This window comes from Vidua chalybeata, chromosome 3 (genome assembly GCF_026979565.1).
Source record: "Vidua chalybeata isolate OUT-0048 chromosome 3, bVidCha1 merged haplotype, whole genome shotgun sequence".
NCBI classification, from domain to species: Eukaryota; Metazoa; Chordata; class Aves; order Passeriformes; family Viduidae; genus Vidua; species Vidua chalybeata.
Window position 1 is genome coordinate 106,579,348 of NC_071532.1, and position 26,592 is coordinate 106,605,939.

The 26,592-nt window shown below is 43.2% G+C and overlaps 1 protein-coding gene across 1 annotated transcript in view; it reads left to right on the forward strand.

Annotated features, from left to right (window-relative positions):
- Window positions 1–479: 479 nt before the first annotated feature.
- Window positions 480–26,592, forward strand: part of EVA1A (eva-1 homolog A, regulator of programmed cell death) — a 201,737-nt gene continuing 175,624 nt past the window's right edge. The window contains exon 1 of the mRNA XM_053939778.1: window positions 480–579. Within this exon, the coding sequence (XP_053795753.1) occupies window positions 480–579 (100 nt within the window). The remainder of the gene's footprint in view (window positions 580–26,592) is intronic.

The following is a 26,592-nucleotide window of genomic DNA, read 5'->3' on the forward strand; positions in this document are numbered from 1 at the left end:
TTTGGGCTCCCTCCTTTGAAAACTCCCCTCATCCTTCTGTCTGTCTGCACCAGAGAGACAAGAGCCCTGCGTATCTAATCCAACAATAGCTGGGCTCCTCCAACCCAGCCCCTCGGGGCACCCCTTTCCCCGACTGTTCCCCAGCAGCTCACAGCAGTGCCCAGCAGTGCCACAGCTGGACAGCTGCACAACAGTCTGCAGCAAATTTGGGCAAAGAGGTGGCTTTTAGGACCCTGGGAGCTCCACCAAGGCTCAGGTAGGTCTGTCTCATTCGTCAGTCAGCCGGCATTCATTCACTCCCTGGGATGTGTGTGTGTGTGTGTGTGTGTGCGCCGAGTGCTTTTCCTTCCCCGCCGCTGGCTGTGAGCCTTCCAAGCAATGGGACTAACGCTGTTCTCCAGGCAATGAGGAGTGCTGGGCAGGGTCAGGAACCGCTTTCCTTTCCTCGGGAAGAAAACAAGCCGTGAGGACACCTAAGGATGTGCTGCCCAGATGTGTTTCCCACCTCCACCTTCCTCCTAGGACTCATGTGCTTGACAGCTTTCAGCAACTTTGCCAAGACTTCTGCAGACTTCTCAGGTAGGGAGAAGCGCCGATCCTTCCGTGTGCTGCTCGTGCACCGGGGCTCTTATTCCAGTGCTCCGGAGCAGCCCAGGGAAAGGGGATGTGAGCAGATCTGGGATAGTTATGTGGGAAGTAATTTTAATCTTTTAAAAATAGGCCAAAGATAAAAAGTGTCTTCCATAAGAGGATTTTGAGTTTCTTAAAAGCCTTTCTCAATAATTAGCAAAACTATTTCAAAAGAGTTAGTCTGACTAACTTTGGGAACAAGAAAATCAGTAGTGTTAACTTGTGTAAGTTTGTAGTAGGAGTGGTATTATCCTGTGTAAGTTTTTAGCAGGTTTTGTGCTGCGTTTCTCATAGGAGCGAAAAGAGGTGGATTAGGAGACTAGGACAGTTTAGGATATAAATTAAAGCTAACATAGCAAGTCTAAATTATTCTGTAGTGGGCCAGATTCCCTCCTCTTAACATACAGCTCCTGATTGTTGCAAAAGCCCTCTGAGCTGAGATAAAGGAGGTGCACGCACAGAACAAATTATATTCTGTGCTTTCTTAAGCTGAAAGAAGTGTCTCATTTATTAATATTTTCTGAATCTAAAGATCTCTTTTTTATTAGTATTTTCTGAATCTAAAAATGTTGATTGCACTTATTTTGAGTCGTACATGGCAGGTAAATAGCCAGCACTTTCAAAGTCTGGAGTTCCATGTAAGTTTTATAACTGTATAACTGCATTAGTTGCTTTAAAATTATGTTTCTGTTTCTCTTCTTTTTGGATATGCATGTGGATCTGAGAAAACATAACAGATTTTATTTTGCAACTTCAACAGGGCTGATAAGTTTGCTTGGGAGTGCCCAGTGAGGGCCACTTTTTTTTAGGATATTTGTTCTAATTTTGGGTCTTAATGTGAAGAACTATCCTGGCATACTCTTTAGGGGTGTTTTGAAAAACTCTTGTAGTGGATAAGAGCTGCCAATTATAGTTTGCTAATGAAAAAGTGTCATTTGCAAGGGTTGAACCTCACTGGACTTGGGTTTCAACACATCCCAGCCCTGCTGCTCACTGCCTGGGAGTGCATGTGTCTGTGTGCTGTGAGAAATTTGTGTTAGAAAGGAGGAGCTTGTGGTGGAGGGTGGGGGAAAGAATATGTACGGTGCTGGAAGTCTTAATGTGAATTGAAGGGGGCTGGCTTGCCTGTGATTCAGTCTCTTTTGGGGGCACATCAGTCCTGGGGGCTCCCATTCAAGGCAGATCTGCCTCTGAATGGAAAGGACTGAGGCATTTCCTTGTTTCTGTTGTGCTTTTATCCTTTTCTTGGCACTGAGCATTCTCTGTGCTCCTGCTTGCAAGCAAGTTGATGCAGAAGGGGTGCATGGAGTAAGCATGATGGGAGCAAAAGCTGCAATGGGGAAAGGAGTTGTCTTTCTGAAATGTAGATAAAGTTTTCCCAGCCAGGCCAAATTGCCAAGCGTTAAAATGTGTACAGGTGTCCCAGGGCAAAGGTGCTTTACATTGTGTTTGTACAACATAGCTGGAACAGTGGAAGGAAATTTGATAGGCTTCAGTGGTGCTGGCAGGAGGACCAGAAGCTGTTCTTTTAAAAAATGGATAAGAAGGTTGCTGATAACAAAATAATGTTTTCTGTAGCATCCAACTAACTGCCATACTTTGGGAGAAGAAGGGTGGCTTGTATCCCTGCATATGCGTGTGGCAAGACTGTACTCTGAAGCAGGGTCTGTAATCCCAACAGTACAAAATCCCATGAGTTTCCATAACTGTTAAACCTTCTGCCAGGTCCAACCTATGTTTTCTGATAGCAGGCTTGGCAAATGTCCCCAGTCTTGTTGGACTGACTGTACCTTGCAGGACAGGAAACATCATTTGCTGCAGGAAAGGGCTGCACCCAGTGTGTAGCAGCTCAAATATAGTTTTGTAAGCTCAAGAGCTGAGTACCCACAAGATGATAGGGGGTAGGAAAAGGTACAGCATTTCCCAAATCACACCTGATGCTTTCCCAGCACATATTGCACTGACCCCATTCACCTCTCTCCAGTGCATGAGGGTTTGCACCATGCGCCTCTCTGAAGGAGCAGCAGCCCAGGTAACTCTTCCTACCTGATGGAGTATCTTGTTTGTCACTGTTATCCCTATAAGTGAATTGGCAGCTGGCTTAAGAAAGGGAAGGGGGCAACCTTCTAACATTATTCAACATAATTGTTTCTGGCCTGTTATACACTTTTCTATACTTCAGCATGTTCTGAATTCTTCTCTGGCATGACTGGAATTGAGCAGGTAAACATCTTTGGGGACAACTTATAACTTTACTGTATGCCATCCCACCTAGATGTGGTGCATCCAAAACATAAATTGTCTGCACCCCAGGGAGATGAGTGGATTTGTATTGGGTATTACTGCTGAGGAATGTAAGGCTTGCTGTGATCCCACAGAGGTTTCTGCAGCAGTTGGTGCTGCAGGGAGATGACACAGCTCTTTGGGATGTAAAGGCTTTTCCAGCTTGCAAATGAATAGCAGTACAGTTCAGAGACAGCAGCTGATGCTCTTTGGGGAAGAATTGGGGTTTAAAACACAGTCCTGTAGACCTTAGCAGCAAAACCTCTCTGGCTTCTCAGCTTAGTTTGACTCAGCATTACCAAGGAGGTGCTGCTTTTTGCAATAGGTCATGGCTGTGTGGTGGTGGCCAGAGTGTGTGGATCCAGCCCTGGAAGGAAAGCTCAGGGACAACCAGTCTTGAGCTCTAAGCAGATCATAGGTCAGCAGCACTGACTCTCATGCTGCAGCTCTGCAATAGGGCTGGATAAAAGACTTACCAAGAACTTTAAACCCAACCACATCCCACTGCTCCCAGTACTCTCCACTGGCTGTGTCTTCAAGGGATGTGTCTCTCAGCTGCAGGAAGATTTCATTTTTATGTAGGTCATGGCAAGGCACACCCTGAGAGGGTGCCCAGAGATGTGGTTAACTGAGTCTCAGGTCTCACAAGAGAGCAGGGCTGGTGGGGATTTCTAACCCCTGAGCACACAGTTTCACACTGGGGCTCCATCCCTCCTGTTTGAACAGCTCAAATGCCACAACGTGAACATGAGCAGTGCGTGTCCTGCTGGGGACTGGTGCAATCTGAGATGTAAGAATTCAAATTCCTTTTAAGTGAAGTATTTGAACTATGTGAAGAGTTTTGAAGTTGTTTTCTTTAATAGTTCTTTAAACATTGATGTTTGTAGCAGGGTATGGGGGTAGGAAGCAGATCCTGAGGGAGAAAGTGGACTTATCAGGCACTTTGCAGCTGCTTTTAAGAAGACCTGAACTTTTTCTCTGTGGCTGCTTGTAGGATGAACTCTTGGTTTAGTCTCATTCTGTGATCTGTTCTTGTGCTCAGGACTGTTTGAAGGCTTAGAACCTGCTGTTTTGATGTGTCACTTACCCCTAATGTTAAAGGTGATACTTGAGGATTGTGATGAGGTGTGGGGTAATAATCTGTTCTTGTGAATCCCTGTACATTAACTGTAAACCTCTAGTCCTAATCTCTGTAGCAGCAATGAATTCTCCAAAATCCTTGCTTTTTGATAAATCTTGCCCTTTGTTTTAGGCCTTTTCTAATTTTAGTGAGAGTCCAAGACAGAGCAATGCCCTTGCCCCTGCTAGGGGATGCTGTGCCATAGCTCCTCTGCATGGGCTCTGGGAGGCAGTGATCCATGTGCAGTGCACAGGCCTTGCTCCTCAGAGGGACAGGGTTAATGAAAATGGGGCCAAAAGTAGGCTTTGGTGCTAACTTAAAATGCAGGCATTGAAAGCTTAGTCAACAGCTATTGCTCATATCCTGTGTGCTCTCTCTGCTCAGCCATGATGTTCCTGTCTCTGAAGCTAAGTCATGCAAACACATGTTGAATTTTGTTCTGCCCACTGCAGCCAAGGTGACCATTTAACTTCCAGCTGCATACCTGCAAGGAATTAAACTTGTGTTGTTATCATGCCGTGCTCTGATTCTTCAAAAGGATTTTCCCTTCATTAGCTGATTTCAGGCACGTTGGGCAGAAGGGTGGTGGCATCAGATCTATGGGATTGCCACAAGTTTCATATTAATGGACAGGTCCCTCTACTGCAGAAAGGGTTGTGAACTCAAGCATTTACAGACATCAGAGAATCCAGTGCAAGGACCTAAGCCAAAAACATAGGTTTCTAGGCATGGAAGCAGCTTGGCTGGGAACTCATGCCTTTTTTTGACACAGGAGAACCCAGCTGAAAGAAAAACCAGCCCCGGTAGTGCTGCTCCCCTTGGGCCTGCTTTAATGTTTATGTTCTCTGCATTATATTTTGGCACAAGCTGGATGTGAGCAGCACTTTGCTTAAAGGAGCTGATCTGGCATTGAGCCAGATGAATACTTGTTAACTCCCATCCACACCCTGCAGGTGAGCCCTGGGTAGCTTTTGGAACCTCTCCCTGGAGGCCCATCTTGGTTTTGAAAACATAAAGATTTTTGTTGTTCTTATTATTATTGTTGGTGGTGATTGGTTGTTTTTTGTTTTGTTTTTTTTTTTCCTTTTCCCCAGGAATATCAGGTTTCAAGTGAAAGCTGCTTTTGCCACCTCCCTGCTAATTGGCTCAGTGTGTTTGTTTGAGTGATGAGGGCTGGAGTTGGGGAGGGGAAAGGCACTTCTCCCTGATTGCATTTAATCAGTCCATAATAAAGACAATTTGTTTGACAACTCCATTCACCAAATTATCACCAAAATCTACATGCTAACAGCTTCTGAATGCCTAATAGCCCTGAAAGGGTCCATGATGTCAAGGGGCATCCAGGATTTCCACTGTTGAAGGTTTCAGGCTGTAAAAGAGGGTGTTTTCAAGACAAAGGCAGATACATCACCACACTGAAAAAGAAATTGTAACTCAGTAATGAGGGTTGAGTTTTTGACCCCAGGGGCAAACAGATATGATTTAGACTTTGGTTAAAGACTGGGCCATGTCCAGGCCACCTCCATACCTTGTCTTGGGGAAGGGCTTTGAGTGATGAGGTAGGATGGACCTCAGGTTGCTGCTTAGAGAGATCCCTGCCCCAGGTGATCTTTTCCTCCTCAGCTGGAAGAAATGTGCTACTCCATCCATCCCAGCTGCCTGGACTGCAGTTTGGCTTACTGAGGACAAACTGCCTGTGCTGGGATAGAGAAATTCTCCTTTGCAGAGCTGACAAAATCCAAAACCTCATAAAAGGTGGTTTAAAACCACTTGGCCACATTCTGGAGATGTGGCTGCACAGAGCGGGAGCTGAAGGGGGTGTCTGTGTCTGGGAGCCATGGCTGAGGGGTTCTCACAGGGGGAAGCTGCAACTGGGGTTTGTGTCACATATGTCTGTTTGCCAGTGGAAAAGAGTCTAAAGACCTAAGAGAGCTGGGAGGTTTCCTGGAGAAGGAAATCAGTAGGAGTTTGGGTGGGTATCAAGTGCCAGATCTGCTCTTCGCAGAGCAGGAAAAGAATCTGGGGCTATTTTGGTGCCTGAGAGAGTTGTTCTGGTTTATCAGTGGGGATACATCTTTATGGTATCAACAAAACCATGTTACTGAGACCAAATGCCATTTTAAGCAAAGATACAGGTTTCTGTTCACCTCTGTATGGAGGCATGCTCCAGAAAACTCTGTGGATTTCCCAACAGTTGTGATGAAAATGCTGTGAGGGAGGACTCTGTGCCTTCTGACTGTAAAAATATTCAGCATTTCTGAGGGGGGACCAAATTGAGCTGCAGGATGACAAACACGTGTTTCCAATTCCTTGTGTTTGTGGTCCTGGGCAGTCACCAGGGGCACTGCTGCTACTGCTGCAAAAACACAGCTGCTGGTTGGTGTTTGTGGAACCAGGGAAAGGAGACACGGTCTGGGAGGGATGGATGGGGCTGCTGTGGGTGCCATGATGTCTCATGAGGGGTCTGTGTGAAACCTCATGTAGGCAAGGACTTCAAGCTCAAGAGCCATATGTGTGCATCTGGCTCCTGTCACATGGAAATCCACTGGTTTAGCTATCACAGCTGTCAGCAAGAGCCAAGGGACCTCAGGAATCCCAACATCTGTGTGATGACTGGCAATATTTATATTGTATCTACTAATTGCAGGGGCCCAGAAAATGATGAAGACTTTTGTTAGTACCAGGAGCACTTTATTTAATTAGTAGTATTAACAAAAAAAAAAAAAAAAAAAAAAAAAAAAAAAAAAAAAAAAAAAGAAAAAATCTACTGTGGTAATTTTAATAGCTTCAAAGTGTCCCAGTATCCCACTAGATGCACAATTTGAGGAAATTGTTCTTCAGCATTCTTCCTATGTCTGTGTGTTATCAGGGATACAAATGCTGCAGAATTAAAGAAAGCAACTGTTTCTATCCTCAGGTGGAAATTTTCCCTGACTTAAGGCACTGTGAAAACAGATTTTATATGTCACAAATAGTTTGGTCAATTAAAACTAAAAAGGTGAGAATTTTGGCTTATCCTTTTTTCAACTGAGATATTTAGAAGCTAAACTCACAATTTAATCTGGGGGGTAGGGAGAATAAGCTTAGTCCCTGCAGGAGGAGAAAAACTGTGTATTTACACTTGGCACTCATGCTGATCCTTTAGTTGATGCTAATTTAAACACGGCCTGATCTCCCAAAGTGCTTGGTGTTCAGAGCTTGGATTGGTGTTCACAGCCTGTGCTGTGTTTAGGTGGGTGTGCAGTGATTTAGTTGGCCAACACCAGGGCTGTTTACATGTCTTATTTGAGACTGGCTGCTTGTGCTTGGCATGTTTGTGCAGGTATAGATTGAATTTCCTGTTTTCTGTTCCAAAATAGTAATCCCAATCCCGGGGGGACACACCATTTAAAGCAATTACCCATTTTGTTTTGGTTTTTTGTGCTCTTGTACTTTCTTTATACAGATACCCAAGAGCTTCACAGATTGTGTCCCTCGAAAGGTGTGTGACTGCCTTTCGAGGGACAATGTGCTCCTCAAAGTGATTGAGAGGATTTTTGGTCAGGTTGGTTTGGTACAATACTACAAGGCTCCTTGTGTCCTTGCTAGTGCTGAGCCTCATTGCTGCTGTCTGGGATTTTTGTGCTCTTTCCAAAAGACAGCCACAGGCCAAAATCTGCTCAGCTGTGAGGCAGCTTTGCTGACTTGCCAAGAGCTGTGCAGAATGAACTGAAGCACAGAAATTAATCCCAACTCATTTTTCTTGCAGATTAAAACTAGTGTAGGAGTAATGATTGGGAGCATGTTTAAGAGAGCTGCTTGGGCTACCTGTTATTATTATTTATTTACTTAACTGCTCCTTTTGCCTGAGGATGGATGGTGAGTTGTGACTCTCTCAGCCTGGGTTTGGGCTAATCCAAATGTGCCTGGCTCAGCTCACTGACTGAGGGTATGAACTCATTTGTAGTAATTAAAACTGTGAATGTCTCTTCTTTCAGCGTGTGCAGTGCCTGGCTGCCTGGAGCCCAGTGTGTGTCTTCTCATGTCAGAGACAATGATGAGTTGGTAATTCTGGGTTGCACAGGAAAATAAATCTTGGCTGAGTCTTTTCAGACTCTTGAACTGTGGTGTCAGTATTGATGGGGCTCCTTTGGATGCTGAGGCTTGCTGTTCAATAATCCCTCTTGGATCCATCTGGATCCCTGCATGAAGATGGAGCAGTGTGTGTGTGTGAGCTGCAGTTTGGCCAAACCCTCCAAGTGCTCAGGTGTCAGAAGTGTGTTTGAATGAACAGATGGATGTAGGTGCTGCTGAAGAATTTGCAGTAGATTTTGTCCAAGCACTTCAGTTATTGCAGGCAGGGGAACTCACATGCATCTGTTAGCAAAGTATCCCACATCCTTAACAAGGAGGAAGAAAGATTTAAAAAATATATTTAATTTTTTAATGTTATATTTAGAGAAGAAGGCCTAGAGACCTAGAGGAGATTCATCAGCCTTTTGCAATAAAAAACTTCACTGTGTATTATTGTGCACCAACTTTTGACCTGATATCAGTACACTATTTGCCAGAAGAGGGAATTTTTCACTCCTCCAGCAGTCCATAAAAGAATCAGAATCCTCAGGGTGTGAGAGGGACCTGACTTCAGGTGAGATACACAAAATCCTAAACAAACTGAGTACCTGATGGTGCTGCTTGTCAAGAAGGGGCCATTCAGACCACCTACTCTGAGACCCCCTGTGTGCTTGTGTTATTTTATTTTCATCTGCTATCCGATGCCTGTGGTTTTGCTCCTATGATATTATCAACATGTGTTGTATCAGCCTCAAGGGTTTAAAGTGGGCTTTTACTCCCATTAGTAAATATGAAAACAAACACAGCAGTGTGGGGATTTTCTGTAAATGTTTCCTCTGTGATTTCTGTATCATACTGTGGGCTGGTGTTGAAATTAAGGGTGCTTTACAGGAGGTGCAATTTCTGACATTAATTTCCCATGCTTGCTGTATTTTGCAAAGGCTTTTGGCTCACATGTTTCTCCTAAAAGTTATGTTGGACCAAGAGTGCAGACACTTAGTGCAATTAAAGTGATAGGTGGTAACTTGAGATCCTATGGCTGGGTTATGGATTATTGTTTTGGGCCTCAGTCTTTGGGAAATCTCTTCCCTCTGTGGTCTGTGTGAGGCCTGTACATGCAGTGCTGCTGTGGCCCATAGGATGCTATGGGACAAAATTCTGCAATTCAGTTTGGAAAAAGTTTAGCTTTTGTGTGAAACATTCAAATAACAGTATTTTTATTCAAATCAAACATATGGAAGTTAAGAAATGTTAAAATTAAGGTAGTCTTAACTGCTTGAGTCCAGCCCTTTATGTGTTTACGTTACTCTTTAATGAGAACATTCTTTTTCTCTATTCCTTGGGATTCCTATGTTGTCCAGGGTGCAGAACAGTGGCCTTAAAATTGTTTTCTTTATTCTTCTGTTCTTTATGGCCCTGGGGCCTTATTTCCTCTATGTTTAATGGTATTTAAATCCTATTATGTTATTTAAATTCTATTCTGCTTGTTATAAGGGATATACTTACAGGGATGTACTTACTCTTCTGGAAGGAGTCTGGAATGTTACCTGCATTGCACAGATAAGGATCCAAGGCAGAGATTGGCATCAGGAGCTCAAACTGCCCATTATTTCAGAAATTGCTTAGTATCCACCTTTTTCTCCCGGAGCAGCCCCTTATCTATTCTCTTAAGCTGTGATAAGCAGGAAGAAATGTGTGGTACTGTGAAATGAGTTCACAGTTCCTTCTCCAATGTTATAATATCTTTGTGCAAACAGACTGCACAGGTTAAAATGGACATTTCAGTTGCAAAGTCAAGTGCACATAACTGAGTGTTGTGGGTTAACACCTGTAGGCAGCCAAGCACTACCCAGCTGCTTGCTTCCTACCTCCAAGTAGGACAGGGGAAGAGGGAGGGAAGAGTAAAAGCAAAAACACATGGAATGACATAAAAATAGTGAAAGGGAAGTGGAAGAAATAAAATAAAAAAGCAAAATAAGTGATGCAAAGGCAATCACCCACTGCCTCCCACAGGCAGACTGATGCTCAATCAGTTCCCAAGCTGATTTACCCCACTCCACTCTGTTTTATTGCTGAACATGACACTACATGGCATGGGATATCTCTTTGCTTGGCTGGGGTCACCTGCCTGACTGTATCCCTTCCAAAATCTTGTGCACCCTACAATCTATTCACTGCGAAGGCAGAGTGAGGGACAGACAAAGTGCTGATGCAGTGAAAAAGCTCTTCAGCAATAACTAAATCATTAATATATTATCAGTACTGTTTTGGTTGTGGATCCAAAGCACAGCACTGTGCAAGCTGCTACAAAAAAATTAACTCCATCATAGCCAGACACAGTATGCTAAGGAAAGGGCAACATTACACCTGTATTTTATGTGCAATATGAGCTAGAGTTTGATATCATAGGAAACCTTCCACTGGCAGATATGATCTGAGCCATAAAGTGCAGTTGTGTGAAAGATCTTGTTTTGCATAGTTTTTGTTGTGGTTTCCTTTTTTATCTTTTTTTTTCTTCTTTTATTTCTTCTTTTTTTTTTCTTTTTTCTTTTTTTTTCCTAGAGCAGTCATGCTTTGAGGGTTACTTTATTTAGGATAAGAGTTCTTAAAATTGAGTTACAAATTTGGTGTCAACCCTTGAAACACACTCTAAAATATCTTTTAAAATGAGTTTTGAAGACATTTCCCCCTCCAAATGTGTTTTTTTTTTGCTTGCTTCTGTCCCTCCATAAAAGAAGAAAAAAAAAAGTTTGTGTGTCTATTCAAAGGCACAAATAAAGATCCTGCAGTGCAAGTGATATTGCTAAAAATAGATCCTCTGGGATTTGTTCAGTTTATTTCTCTCTGGATTTTTATTGTGTGGGTAACCCCTTGGAAACCGAGGTTGTTGATCTGACTGTTTCCAAAGCATGTCCCTCTCTTCATGTATCCTTTGTACAGGGGCCACTTCTGTTGTGTTAACACTCTTTGCTTCCTGGTTTATGTGCTCATCTGAATTCCAGCTCAAAGAGGTTAAAGCCCTGTAAAAGTGAGTGGGGTGAGGAAGTGGCTCACAGTTGATGCGGGAGCGCGCACATCTGGGACCCACGCTGTGCTCACATGTTCGGTTATTGTTGGCCTCACAATAAAGGAGAGCGCCAGGGTTTTGTTCAGCTAAACAACTTTGATGGAATGAATTGTATAGAAAAAAGAATAGAATGAAGCTTGGCTGTTATTTGCCATAATGTTCTTTGTTTTAGCTGCAATGTGGGGGATGCAGAACTCCCAGAAGAGGATGGCCTCTATAGCAGCCAAGGGGAGCTGATGGATTGGAGAGGGATGCAGAGAGACATTCAGCAAGAAGGGGTGAAACATTTTTCTGATCTGGATTTACTTGTCTTTAGCTGACGGCTCCAGGCTTTCACTTTGGCATTACTACAGGAGCAGAGACTCTGCTGTACCAATAAGTTGGGCTATAAATGTGTTTGGTGCCATTTGCCCTGGGTTTGTCCAGAGTTAATGTGCACAGATAGTAGTTAGTGCATTTGGCAGTGGTACAGGCGAGTGGCTGGACTGTAAAGGTCTATCAGAAGCTGCAGGAAACTAAATGCTTGGTGTCAGACAATCCATTTTTCTTGCTGGATAAATGAAAATCTCTTTATCTCTCTTTTCATAAACATTGTCCATATAATTGGAGGGCAAGGTTCAAGTTCAAACTGATAAGATTATTTTGCTTCCCTAAGCTGCGTGACAATGGTACCCTTGGCAAATTAAGCCATGGATCTCCTTTTGCTGTAATGGGAACCAATCTCATTAGAAACAGAGCTGGATTAGTGATGAGTCCAACCTCCCATACAGATACACATTCTGACCCCAGCAGACCTGAAGTGCCTTTTGTTCACTCAGCCTCCTCTTCATTTTCCCAGCGCTCCTACATCTGTGTGATGGAGCTGGGGGTGATTATTTCTGCTCAAGCAAAGCCTGCTGAGGGTGAAAAACAAGCTGATTGGTCAGCGTGGTATCACAATAGGAATGATAAGGTGTTTTTAAAATGTTTATCTTGATTTAAGTAATTGGAGTACAAGACTGATTAATTTGCCTATTACAGGGTATTGAAGATTAAAGGCCAATCACTGCTTTGACCTGTGAGGAAGATGATCCTTTTCTGCCTCTCAGCACTGCTGTCATTCACCCATCTGAAAATCTGAATTTATTCACACCATCCTGTCCAACATCTGAACACAGGAAACTCTTTTTTGGGCACAAAGAAAGACCTTTTCACCTGTGACCTGTGTTTGTTCTGTCTGTCCTTCTTCATGCCAGTTTTGACTCCCGAGGTGTTGTTTGCAGCCATGTCCAAGCTGCTTTATCAAGCAGGTGGGACTGAGAGTCCTGAGCTGTCTCTGTGGACACCAGTGCCAGCAAGAGAGCAGCATGGCTGTGCCTACAGCAGCCTCCTGGGCAGATGTTGTGGCTCAGGAGCAGTGCTGAGCTGTGGGGATGCTGTGCTGGGACTCACTCACTCACTCACTCACTCACTCACTCACTCACTCACTCACTCACTCTATTGATCTATCTAATCAGCAATTTTTCCACGTGCTGAGGATCTTTAGCTCTGGGAGATTAGAGGTGCAGCCCTGGCTGATTCCAGCTGCTCCCCTGAGATGGAGCCTTGCTAAGAATGCTAAGAGGGGTAAATCCCACTGCTTCGTGGGTTAAAAGCCATTTTCTGATCCTTAAGGAAATTTGTGCCCCTGCATCTCTTGTATGTCCTACTTTTCTGATCTTGGAGGTATTGCCAGGAACTTGACTCCTGGAGGGAAGTTTGTGCTTGAAGCAATCTGTCAGGGAGGGCAGACTGTGGGTGTGGTATTTGAAAGTGGCACCAATGGAAAAATGACCCTGATCTGTTATTGTAGTAGCTAGTTGCTATTGATTAGCCAGGGGGCTGATGCTGGTGAGGAATCCTGACTTGGTGAGCAATTCACTAAAAATCAGTGGGGCTATTAAAATGAGGGAAAGTTGGCTTCTCTATATGCCTGCTCCTGATGGGTACAAAGTGGTTTTAAAAAAAATTCTTATTAAATGTGATTATCAAGAACAGGGGTTAACCAGGGTAACTAGCACTGCTAAGCTGTAGTCTGTGTCTCACCAGCCATACTGCAAATGGGCAGTCAAAGAAAGAGATCTGTTTTCTGTTCTGGTTACATTTCTGGATATATTTTAAGATTTCTCAGAAAGTTCTTAACAATGAAACACCCTTTGACAACAGCAATCTCTTTTCTTCATGGTGCAGCCTGAGGAAGCATTCAGACCCTTTCCTTCTGGGATTGCTCATTTCCTTTTTTTTTTTTTTTTTCCTCTCCTGAAATAAAAACAATACTCTTCCAAAAGCACAACTTCTGCAATGCTTTGGCAGAGCCAGCCTCTGTCACTCCATCAGGGAGGCATCAGATGGGACATTGTCTTCTGTTTTTCCTCTCTAAGCTGTAACTCAGGGACAACAAATCACAGCAAAAAAACCCCACCAAAACCAAAACAAAAAGCCCAAACCCTCCTTTTTATATATTGTTTTAGTGCTGTCAAAAATAGTAACTAATGCCCACCCTGAATTTCTCTGTCTTTTTGCCAGTTTCCATCCTTTATGTGCACAGAGAGGAGTGAGGAGTGTGGGAAAGAAATCACATGCAGTGAAATGAAATATCATCAAGTCAACTGGAGCCACAATCCTTGGGTGTCCTGAAGTCTGAGGCTGTATCCCCGAGCCTGATTCAAGTGTGAGAGACTGTCACAAAATTCCTGTCCCTGCCAACACAGCCCTGAAGTTCACTGTGAGAGCTTGAGATCTGTGGGACTCTGCCTCTGTTTTCATACTTGTCCCTTTTCATTCCATGATTCCTGATTGTCTCCATGTCTTTCACTGTAGCTTGAGTCCTTGCTGGTTTTCTTGGAGCCCAAATTCCACCGCTACCTGAATTGTGGTGACTTTTAAATAGTTTGGGGGCTGAGAAAGCCTCTAAGACTGATGATGGCTGCCTGCCTATACCAGGCAGATGTGGCTGGTGGGAGCATTTTCTTTGTCAGCTTGGCCTAATGATGGGCTGTGTTACCTTTTCTATTGTCCCCAGGCATTTCTGGGGGAGGTGGTAGAGAATTAAACACTTCTACTACTTTTTTTTTCACCACTGCAGCTGTGGTCCACTCTCTTCTGCTCTCTAGTGCAGTATCAGAATTATCTTGGTCTAAACTTTATTTTTGTCTTATTAAGGACCAAATCAGCCTGACCCACCCTGATCCTCAGGGGAGACCTTGTCACAGCCTTTCAGTATTTGAAGGGGACTTAAAGACAGAGACTTTTTGCCAAGGCCTGCAGTGACAGGACAGGAGCTAATGGCTTTAAAACTGAAATATTTAGACTAGGCATAAGAGATTTTTTTTATGATCAGTGTCGTGAGACATTGGAACAGGTTGCCCAGAGAAGCTGTGGGTGCCCCCATCCCTGTTCAAGATTATGATGGAGAGGGCTTTAGGGAACCTGATCTGGTGAAAAATGTTTGGGGGAGTTTGAATAGGTGATCTTTGAAGATCCCTTCAAACACAAACTATTCTGTGAGTCTAAGATTTCAGAATTCTATTTAAACTCAGACTTGTTCCTTTTTGCAAAACTTTTCTGTTGGTTGAAAACCACTTTTCTTCTGTAAGATTAGAGAGGGCTGCAGGGCAGTGTTGGTACCCTGAGTGAGAAGGTATTACCCCTGTATCCATGCCTGTTGGATGTGGAATTGCCTTATAAATCCCTCCTCAGCCTTGTCAATATTGGTGGATTAGTGAAGAGCTGCATTTCTGTGTCTGCTGGCCAAAGCAGCCCAAGCTAGAGAATGCTGCCTGGGGAGGGAGGCTGGCCAGATGCCCAGTCCCTTATTTCAGGGCCTTTCTGGCCCATTTCCTGGTATAGTTTTCTGAAGAACATCAGAGCTGCCTCCATCCCAGTTGTGTGTCATCGGCACTATGGCAGCACTGATGGATGGGGGAGAGAGATCAGGCCTTTTCCTGAACACTTGGCCTGGTGGTGGTGGAGCAAGAGTGAGGTCAACACCCTCTTCTGCTGTGAAGGAGGGGCTATCAAGGGGCAATCACTTCATCTAGGGATTTTTCCCACTGGTGACAATGAGCCTGATTTACATTGTGGAGAAGCTGACATGTAAATGGTCTCTGGCTCATTTGATAAGAGAACTGAGATGTGCAATGAGGGCAAGAAGTTTTCTTGGACGTTAGTCATGGGGAAGGAACACTTATCACAGAAATGTAGTGAAAAGAGGTAGGGAAATATCTGTCACATGTGCCTCATTGCACATGTAACATAACAGAGACTGAGCATGCATGAAATTGGTGGATAGCAGAGGTGAAAATTACTCTCCCAGACTATTCTCCATCTTAATCTTGCCTGGCTATGGGAGGGAAGGACCCAGCCTTCCCAATGCCCAGGCACAAGCAAAGCTTGCTGTGTTTTCAATACTCTGAGGAAGGCTGTTTTATTCTCAGTCTGATGGCCTGATCATACTAGTACTTCATTGATAAATAATTATTGGTGTCTAATGAGGCTTTTAGGATTGCTCTGGAAACTTTAAAACTTGCAATAATAAAAGGCAAGGCCACAAATGAAACACCTTAGGGGCTTGGTGTGCCTCCAAGGCAAGACAGGTCAGGTGCTTTTTGTTTGTGACTTTACTAAATGTTCTAGCTGTACTTGAGAGTTGTAATCTTTCTTCCACTTCTTCCTCTAGTCCTGAATTTCCAGCAGATCTCCAGCTAAGGTGTTCAAGCACATTCAATAAATCTATGAAGAGGAACTCACAGTTAGAGGTCATTGATCATTCATGAAGAATGCATGTAGAGAATAAATACCAGTAGCACTGTTTTGCAGATGAAGAAACTGAGGCACAGATTGTACCATCAGCAGTGGAATTCTGTTTTCCTCGACTGTTCCAGAGACCTTCATCTCACCTAAGTTGTTGCTTTGGTCTTCCAGGAGATGCATCATCTTACTTTCATTACAGCTACTTCTAGAGATCACTGGCATCCCATCCATGGTTGCTGGTTCCTTCTGACTGTCTTTTTAGGGTTTTTTTTTTTTTTTTCCCCAGGAAACTTCCTAAAAACTTCCTATTAGGGGTGTGAGGTGTGAACTTGGAATACCACCCTCAGTCAGTGTCCTTACAAAGGAATGTCTGTGCTGCATTAGCCTTGCAGTTGGTCCCTTACCCTGAGGAAGACCAGGTAAAACTCCCTGTACTGCTTTGATGGAGCTAAACAAGCCCAAAGAGCCATGCTATCCTCAGTGGTTTGAGATGAGTGTATTGGGTTTTCTATTTTTCACTTTTCATCCTAAGGACTCTACTCATTGCTTTGGTGTATGTGCCATCCCCTATTTGTAGAAATGCTGTGCTTGTTTAAAGAACAGAGTGCCATTTATTCACTCTGAAACAACCTGGGGATTTGTTTTCTTGGGCATTGTAAAGCAGACAAGGTGTAACTGCTGCAATTAGGAGGTGATGGGCTAATCTCATTAGTCAGTGGGAGGAAACACTGGGGTCAGTGGGTTGGATAATGAGATGTGAAGATGAATTTTGATGTGCCAGATGGCCTGGCATAGTGGTTCCATTAATTTGGGAGGAAGGAGAGCCAATAGTAGCTTTGAAGAACAAAAGCTGTAGCAAGAGCTGGCATGTGACTTCTCTGAGCAAAGAAACTTCTGATTTCTTAGCTGAGTGGGGACTTCTGGGATCTGTCTAGGCCTGCTTTTTTTTTTTTTTTTTTTTTTCACCTTTTTTAGACTAGTTTTGGAGAGTAAAAGACAGTCCTCCAGCAAAAGTTAATGAGGCATTGGCATTATATCGATGTGCTTAGACAATTAGTGGGTGAGCAAGAAGAAATAATCCTGACATCTCATTCTTTTAGAAGAGGTTGGTAATTTAAATATCTCTGTGGGGAAAGTTGTGTTCATGGTGTCCCCTTATCCACAAGTATGTAAGATCTTAGATTCAGAAATAGTACACTTGTTTTGGGGATGATACTGTAGGCTTTCAGCACAATGTTTTGGGCTCAGCTCTTAATTTTCTGAGATCACTTATGGAAGTAAGCAAGAGATAGAGGTTTGGGGGATGAAAGAACAGAGAAGAAAAAACCCTGTAGTTTTCAAGAGTGACCTCTGAGACAGGAACATCTCTGCTTTGGCTTGGCCCAAGCTGAGATATTGTCACCAGATTTTGCTTTCACAAGGGACCTAGTGGCTCCTTTAATTTCCACTCATTTTTGTGTTCTTGGTACACACTGAAGCATCAGCACATGCTGAGGCACTTTCCATCCTGAGTCTCTGCAGGGCTGTGGCCCAAGGGATACCCACAGGTAAATGGGAAGAAGTTGGATGGAGCCCTTCTCCTTTTCACTTTGCTCCATGCTCAACACAAACACTCATTCCTTACCTCTGTCACCTACCCTCACCAATATTTTTCCAGGGAAAAAACAATAAGCAGTCTTTGCCAAGCTTGGCTGTACTGCCTAAAACAAAAGCCGAGGAAATCCAATTGCACACTCTGGCCACTTCACCTGGCAACACCACAGTGCTGTTTTATTTTAGTGAGCATCCAGTGCAGGCTTGTTCTGGGCTCTGGGCCATTGCAACAGTTCTACTGAGGAGTGCCCAAACTTGGAACAGTCTGATAAGAGCTCTTAGTCTCTAAAGCAATGGCCAGGCTTCATCTGGCTGTGAAATAATGAAAAGTATATTTTTGATAAGAAGCCTTATTGGAAAATGTACTTGAGACTGGGACACAGCCAATCAGCACCTGTATTTCCTGGCAGGAGGAAAAGGAGGAATTTTTCACACTGGTTTAGTGTGTTTGGTATTATGAACTTTCTAGGGGCTGGATCTTCAGCAAATGGACAGCAGTGTGGGTCTGATGGCAGCGATGCTGCAGTGATAATGATCTGTGTACAGCCTGAGAGTGCCTCAGGTTAAACATAGCTGCATCCTTTCCATCCCCAAAGGGCAATAAGGGCTGTAGTTTCTTAGCCCCCATCTTGAGTCCTATTTACATTATCATTGGTAAAAATCAACACATTTTTTAACCTATAAATGCCATGCACACAGCAGCACTTTGACACAATACATACAGCTTAGCCATTTCCAACCTAATGCCTTCCTAGAAGCAGGCCATGTTGAATTTAATGTGGAAAATGTTAATCTGGCAAGAGATTTCTTCCTTCTGCAAAGGGTGTGGATTCTGCTGCTGTAAGAGGACATGACTGCCAGGCACTCCAGTGAGCAGAGGCACTCACAGTGTCAGGGAAAGTCCCCATCAAGATGCAGCTGTGGGGAGGCTGTTGTAAATCAGAGTGGCCCCAGATGTCGTACAGGGCAGAGGGGAGATTGATGGGGTGGGTGGGGAAGCTGAGGCAAGGAAAGTTCAAGCATCACCCTGACCCTCAAGAAGGAAAAATAGCCCCAGCCCTCAGCAAGGTTTGATTGAAGCCTGCTGTTGCCCTGAAGGGGAAAGGTCAGGCTCTGCTCCGTCAGGCGCCCTCAAACAAAAAACCTGTTTATACAGGACCCACCCTGTACCTTGTGAGGTGCAGGGTAAATGGGCCTGGAGACATTCAATGCTCCTCTCTCTGGTAACGCTTGTGGCAACGAACAGTGGAAATTCAGATTGGGCTAGTAGTAAAAGCCTGGAAGGAAGTGGTCAGGTTAAACCCCACATAAACATTAACTGCAGTTAGCCCCCATGAGCACCATTGGTGGTCCTGGGACAGTGCAGTTCAGCACTGTAGGTCCTTTGCAGAAGGGATGGGTTGTGTTTGGGATGGTGGTGGTTGCCAGCATGTGCCTGAAGCAAGTCACCTCCTTGCCCAGCCCTGTGCCCTGCAGCCTGAGCACGGCTCAGGGTGATGCTCACCCTGGCAGAGGAGGATTCTCACATTTCTCTGCCAGCCCAGTGACCTGGAGTAAAGTTTTGCCAGCCTCAGTGGTTTGGCTGGAAGTATGCTGCATGTCTGGGGACCTGTGGTCAGGAGGGCAGACAGATGTCACAGAATTCACAGAAGAATTAAAGAAGAGACCTTATAGATCATCGAGTCCAACCCATGCCCTAACACCTCAACTAAACCATGGCCCTGAGTGCCACATCCAGTCTTTTTTAAAACACATTCAGGGATGGTGACTCCACCACCTCCCCGGGCAGGCTATTCCAGAACTTTATCACTCTTACTGTAAGAAACTTTTTCCTAATATCCAACTTATATTTCCCTTGACACAGACATTTTGAAGTGTCATGAATTTCTTGCAGTGGAAGTCTCTGCCAGAAAAATTGACCTTCTCTGCTCCCAGACATCATCTTGCCTGAGTCTACTAAATGTGTGGACAGGGAATAGCTTCTGGCCACCTGAACAATTATTGTGACCTGTGGCAGTCTTACAGAGGGACTCTTTTGATCTCATGTCACCTGATGGGCACTTGTCCAAGTGTCATTTGATACAAAATGCTTCTGTCACTTGTATATACAGGACAGAAATGTGGATATTGGGATTCAGATATGATTTTCATGTCCTGTCCTGCATCTGGTTTGTGCTCACATCTTAAATAAAGCTGTTTGGAATAAGCAGCCTGTTTGACTTGCCCTAGCCAAAGGTTGGGCACCTCTTCAACTAACCACAGTAAGAATTGGCAATTTCTGGAGTGAATTGGATGTTCCTATCATAGGAGAGGAAGCAGGAAAATAGCTTCAACCACCTGATTTTAATGTACCACCATGCATCTACTGGAGCCCTCCCAGCTGCTTTCCAAACTCTCCTCTTCCTTTCTACCCTTAGAATAAGCTGAAGTAAGTACAGCTCAGCCAAGCATGGGCAGTCTGGCACCTCTGCTCTGGTCCTGCATAGTTTCTTTCTGTTTGAAAGTTACTGGTATAGAATACATTGATTAATGGCCCAGTAAATTAATTGGCAGCCTCTGTAGCTTGCTTTGCAGCTGATGGCTTGCAGGGAGCTGTTGGAGTGGAAAGCATAACAAAGTGCCAACTTTCCAGACTGTGGCGGTGCCCACTGTATGGCAGGCGTTTTCCTGACAGGAAAGAAAACAAAGGCATTTCTCTGAGGAATGTTGCAGGCAGAGACTGACTCACAAGTACTGTGAGGGAAAGGAGTTTTAAAAAGTCTAATACCAGGGGGAACACCTTAAACATGTAGTTCAAACACAAAGTTGGCACTTTTCAGATAGTGGAGTTTTTTTGCCACAAGATTGTAGATGAGAACTGACCCAGATTTATTATTTATGGAGTTTGATTCTATGGTGATTCCTGCATTGAAGGGAAGATCAAATTCTGCCCAGATCTGAGTCGGTGAAGTTTTCCCTCCTGCTCTTTCTTTCCAAGGCAGCAGAGATGTAACTAAAGAAGTACAAGCTGTATCTCTGCCTGTATCTCAGCTGCTGCTGAGGCACTGCCTTTCCCCAGCTCTTCAGAGTCACTTTCTGATCAGTAAGCAGAGCAGGGACTGGGAAATATGACCATAGAATACTGTCCATGTGAGCCAAATGAACTGCTGATATTAAATATCAAAAGCAAAAAGTTTCTGTGTTCCTGTAAAAAATTGATATTCTGATCTGTGTGGGAGAAAAAGGTGCCATCAAGAAAGAAAAAAAAGACCTGTTGACAACAAATGAAATAAAATATATTACATAATTTAAAAAATGTTATGGAGAATATTCTTTTGTCTGACTGATGCATTCATTCAACTCTTTAGTGTGAGCCCCATTGCTTTGTTTCTCCAATTTTGTATGAAAATCTATTGAGGCTTTTTAAGTTGTCTAGGTATTGCAGGAAATAAAGCAAAATTGCCTTGCTCTGACCTGGTCTGAGGTGGTTTATTGTGTGAAAATACTGCTCTGCAATGATGCCTCCTTACCTGGGGGCTGGACTTTAGCTTCTACCACATTCAGTTTTGTTATTGTTGCTTTAATGCACAACAAGGAGTGAGATGCAGCTCCAGAAGTCAGTTCCTCCAAACAGACTTTGAAGAACTGAGACTTAAGTTGGATCTCAACCAAGTCTCATTTTAGCTCTTGCTTAAACTCCTGTTTTTTTGGTTGTGTTTTGGTGGGAAGTAAGGATTCCAAGCAGGATTGGAGAACCAAATATTGTGTTAAATCTGGTTCTTAAAGTCATGGGATGGTTTGGCTTTGGAATAAGGAATGGAACAAAACTTTGCTGTGGGAGTGTAATCTTACCAAAAAGGAAATCTGACTTTATGGCTTTTGTGATTCAAAATGCTGAACATTGTAATACAAGAACTTCCTCTGTGTGTTCAAAGTTGTTAAAAGTGAGTTTGATGGGTTTAATTTTCTATTAATTCAGAAGTGTGGTCTTGTTCAGCAGTTGGGATAAGAAAAATGTGTATAGGAGTTGTGGAAGGGATCGCTGTAAAGAGCAGATTTCCAGCTGTTTCCTGGCCCCACAGTTTTTTCCCCACTACGTGGCTTGCTGTCCCTCTGCCTGCCATGTGAGAAGGTCTGTGCATGGAATAAAATGGAGCACATGGTTTGGAGGTAAGAGCTAGAGATAGTGGGGCAAGTCTGCTTGTGTGATGGGTACTATGGGTTCCTCAAAGAGTGGTGAAAGACCAGGAATATTTTGCCTGAAAGACCTTGCTGTGACTTTCTGCATACATTGTACATCCAAGGTGGGTGTTCAATAGGATTCATTTTAGGAAATTAATGCCTCAGCCAGCAGATCTTTATTTAAACACAGTTGTGTCTCACACCAGTTTATGTGGAGACAGACTGGCAGCCCTCGTGTTTTACCTTGTCTTTGCATAATGAGACACTGAGATATTGCTTGTCTTGGCTAAACAACAGAAACGGGCTCTGATGAATTGCATTTATGCCTGTTCCTGATTGTTTTCCCTAGTTCAGGTGGCCAGGAAGAAAGATGAGTGTTTACATTTCTTTAAATGCTGACACAGACTCTTTGCCCCTGAGTAGTCCAGATTAACGCATAGCCAAGAGTTCTGGCGTAGGGCCACAAGGACAGATTATTCACTGTACTTTGAAAGGGTGTTGGGTTTCTGTATCTGACCTTTTGGGTGGATAAATGGGAGGATTAGCTGCTAAGGAAGCAATTATCCACTCTCTATAATTAATATCTCCTTCTTATTCTCTGGTGTTACTTGACCTGGAACTCTGAGAACCTGTTGGTGTTGCCAGTTCTGTGTAATTACCACCTATAGAATGAGGGCTGGAGTCCCCGACCTTTCGAAGTCAGCGTGGTGGAAGTGGGGAGGAAGAACACAAGGGTGAAGTTATTGAATCCAGCTCCAGTGACCAAGACAATGGAGATGGGGATGATTAAAGACTGTAGTTTTGCTCCTGAGGTAACTCTCTACCCTTTAATGCCACAGTGCCTTTTGACATGAAGATGAAATATGCCTGCTATTCTTCTGAAACAAAGCCCGCCCTGTCAATAAAGCAAACAGGTGCCTAATGCCTCTGCACATGCCTTTGGGAAGGTTGCCTTTCCCATCAATCCTGCTGTGTTTTCAGCTGTCACTGCTGAAAATGCTGTCTTGATCAAGTGCAGCCAGGGATTGTCATTCTGCACTATCATTTCCCATTTGCAGATGTAGCCAGAAGCTGATACCATCTGACAGTTCTAGGAGGAGGATGTATTCTTTTTACTCTACCTCTAAAAGCAATCCTAGATTCCTCACTTATCCCTCTCTGTTTTGAGTATTTATGCTGTCTGTTGACATTGTCAAGGAGATGGAGACTCAAACAATATTTAATGATTCTTTGGAAATTGTAAATTTTGGTGTGGATCTGGATTTAAAAAAATATATAAATTTATTATATATAAATATATCAATATAAATAATAACGAAATAAATTATTTATATAATTTTACATAGAGCAGCAGTTCAGCCAAATCAAGTTGGAATTTCTTATTTGAAAACATTTCTTGTTTTCACAAAAATCACTTTTGAAACAAAAAGCCAAAGGAGCATAAACTTTTAAAACATGTACGTATAAAGTTAATATCTAACTTATTTTTAAACTTCTGAAAGGATTAACTGGTGCTTTTAAAATGTGCTTGTAAATTAGAGATTTATGGCAGACTCTTATTTGACGCCATTGCTGAAGAAACAGCATAGGTGGAAGTTAGTTTTTTTCCCTCTGCACTGTATTTTGAGATAAAGGGAAATCACAGTTAATAAATTAAAGACAATTAAACCTTTTATAGGTATGTGCTACCTGAATACCAAGGGTTATCAGGGGGATTTCAGCTGAGTGAAGACTCAGGAATTTTTTCTGGGAATAATGAGGTTTGAGCAGGTAAGGTGGGACTTTGTACAGCACAGAGGTAAATGGAAAAATCACATAAAAACATGATGAGATTATGCACCACATCCCGGCTGTGGGATTATCTTCTGCCTGCCACACACTGAAAGCAAATACAAGTAAAAAGGGTGAAGCATTTGCAGTGCTGAAAATTAGCATTTAGTCAGAGGAGACCTCTGACATTGTCTCCTGGGACCACATCTAAGGAAGAGCTAATCTGTCAAATGGTCTTCTGCAGAGCACTAATTCAGGAAGTAATCTGTTCACCAAGCCTTGAGTGAATATAAATTTTCATTGAATGGTCAAAATAACGCAGAAATTTGCTATGTGTGAACCAAGATTTTTCCCCTACTGAGCAGGGGAGGCTGAATTCCCAGAGAAAATACCTTCCATGCTTACAGCAGACACTAGAAAATGTCGCTTTATTAACAGAAGAGGGTGTCAACTGCTAGTAATAGTGTGGAGTCATTCTCAGAGCGGTGGGGTCCCCCCTGCCTGGGGTGGGCTGTTTGTCTGAGCTCAGTGGGGGACTGATAGAATTGGCCTGACTTAACCCTGTGCATCACGGGAACCTGAGGACTGTTATATTGCCCTTGAGGCAAATTGAACTGGGAGACAAACATTGACAGTGCAGATTCAGAAGAAGAAAAACATGTGAGGAATGTGAAAGCTGAACATCCTGTATGCTCTTGCAGATTACTTGGTGCTGCCTTTTATTAAACCATGAAGGTCACCTTGTGTTGTAAAAGATGTTTGTCTTGGCTTTCAGAATCCACATGGACTAGCCTGTATGGAAGCTTCAATCAGATCTCTGTTGTCTTCTGTTAAACATACTTGTTCAAATCAAATAATACATTCAAATACTAGAGTAACACAAATCTTTTTCAATTAATGAATCATCATTAAGTAGTAGCAGCAATAATGTACAGTAGTCATAATTTCTCAGTTGCTGTGTAGAACTTGCATGTCTTGTGCCAACTCTTGCTTTTTAATATCAGGACTTTTTAATATGCAAGATGTGCATCTACCTTGACAAGCTCAGATCAGGAGCATGCTGATTTTTCTGCATCTCAGCTGATATTGCATAGAGCTATAGAAAGACAGAATAGTTTGGGTGGGAAGGGACCTTAAAGATCATTTATTTCCAAGCTCTCTGTCAAGGGCAGGGACACCTTCCAATAGATAAGGTCGCTCAGAATCCCTTCCAGCCTGGCCTTGAACATTGTTAGGGATGAGATATATACAGCTTTTCTGGGAAACCTGTGCCAGGCCTCATCATGCTCACAGGGAAGAATTTTTGTAGGTCTTCTTGGCTAGAGAAGATTTCCTTTGGCAAAGCAGTCTTTGGACGTTTCCAGTGATGAGAGTTGATGCTCGATCTCTCAGAGCTACCAGCAGTGCTGATCTGAGCTCCCTTGGTGCCTGTGTCATTTCTGCCAGTGGTGACTGTCCAAGCCTCAAAACTCATGGTCACCTCTTTTTTTTCTCAGCCCCAGAAGAAGGGCTTCTTGGTTCTTCTGGTATTCTCAGCCTTTACTTGTCTTGAGGATAACTGCAGTTTCTCTCCTTCCAAACATTCAACAACAGCAAATCATGACATTTGCTATAGCAATAATAATTACTTTATTGAGAAATAAGTAAAGCTAGAATCAATTCAATCTGTCTGTGGTTATACCCATACATCTGATGGGGTTACTCAAAGCACTTTTAGATTTTTCCACAGTGTCTAAAATGTAATTTAAAAGTAAGTAAAATAAGGGTTCTCCCATAATCACCTGTCTCCAGGAGATGGAGCTCCAAGAAAAACACCAATTACTGTTGGGTTTGTAATTTAAATTATGAAGGTTAGCAACACTAATTCTATGTCCCTGGCTGGGAAGACTTGTCAACAGCTCAATTACCATGAGTGGATCTCATTTTGTATTCCAGAAGTGTAGGGAAAGGAACTGAGAGGAGAAAAATACTCTAATTTACCTCAACTACAGAGCGCCTGGGCCTGTATCCAGTTGTGAGTAATGCTCACTGGAAACAAGACATGAGCATTTAACAAGGAGGGTAATTAACTGTTAGTGTAGCTTATGAAGATACGCCACAGATTTTTTTGCTTGTTTGGAGCTTTTCAATCAGAAGTTCAAGGGTTTGCTTAGTGAATGCTTCTTTTTGAAGTTATTGAGCCTCAGTGAAAGGTTTGTCATGTGAACACCTCAGGCCTGTGTTACGGTTGAGGTCTGGCTAAACAGCCTTAATGGCACCGCTTGGCTTTGAAACCTCCGTAATTGGGTTGCACACAGTGCTGAGATTTGCTCTTTACTGATTAAAAATACTTATGCCAAAGAGTCCCTCTGCATTTGGCACTTGAATAGGCCACTCTCTTTTGGCTCTGACAGCTTTCAAAGGAAAGTCCTGAAAGTGGGGAACTGCCTGGCCCATGGGCAGCAGAGCTCCTGCTGCTCCCCTGCCCCAATGCTTCTCCTTCCTCCTGCCCAGCCCAGCCTGGATGTGCCTCCCTGGCCTTTGGGAAAGCTGGGCTTTGCCTGGAAAGGGCTCTGCTTCTCAAGGGAGAGTTGGCTGTGCACAAATGCAGCTCAGCAGATCCTGGGAGGAGATTTGATGGAGAGAAATCCAGCCTGTTCCTGTGCTGGACTTTGCAATGATTAATGGAAAATTTTGCTTCTTGAGAGGGACCATGACTTCACCTTGGCCTCAACAGAGCAGCCAAATATTTCAAAGCTGTTTAGCGAATGACTACTCAAAAGTGTTAACTATTATTGTGGTGGTGGAAAACCGTCTCATTGTAAAACAAGGCCAAGGAACAGACACAGTTTTTATTTTAAATAAAAAGGAAAAATGGGTTCTACAAGTTGCTTTTTTTTCCTACGAGTTTTTTCCCACCCCTGTTTTTGAACTTGAAAATTTTGCATAAGGTGACAAATTTAAATTAAGAAAACAAACCAAGAAACTTTTTCTCAAAAATCTTTTTTTTTTAAAAAAAAGGAAAGTGATAAGAAAAGAAAAATCAATAACAAAGTGCACAGTCATGACTGAAGTTTTTTTTTAAATTTTATTTTTAATAATCTAAGACACATAGGGGCCTTTGGTCACAGTGAATTTTTAAGTGCTTTAGGAGTTTTTTAACCAA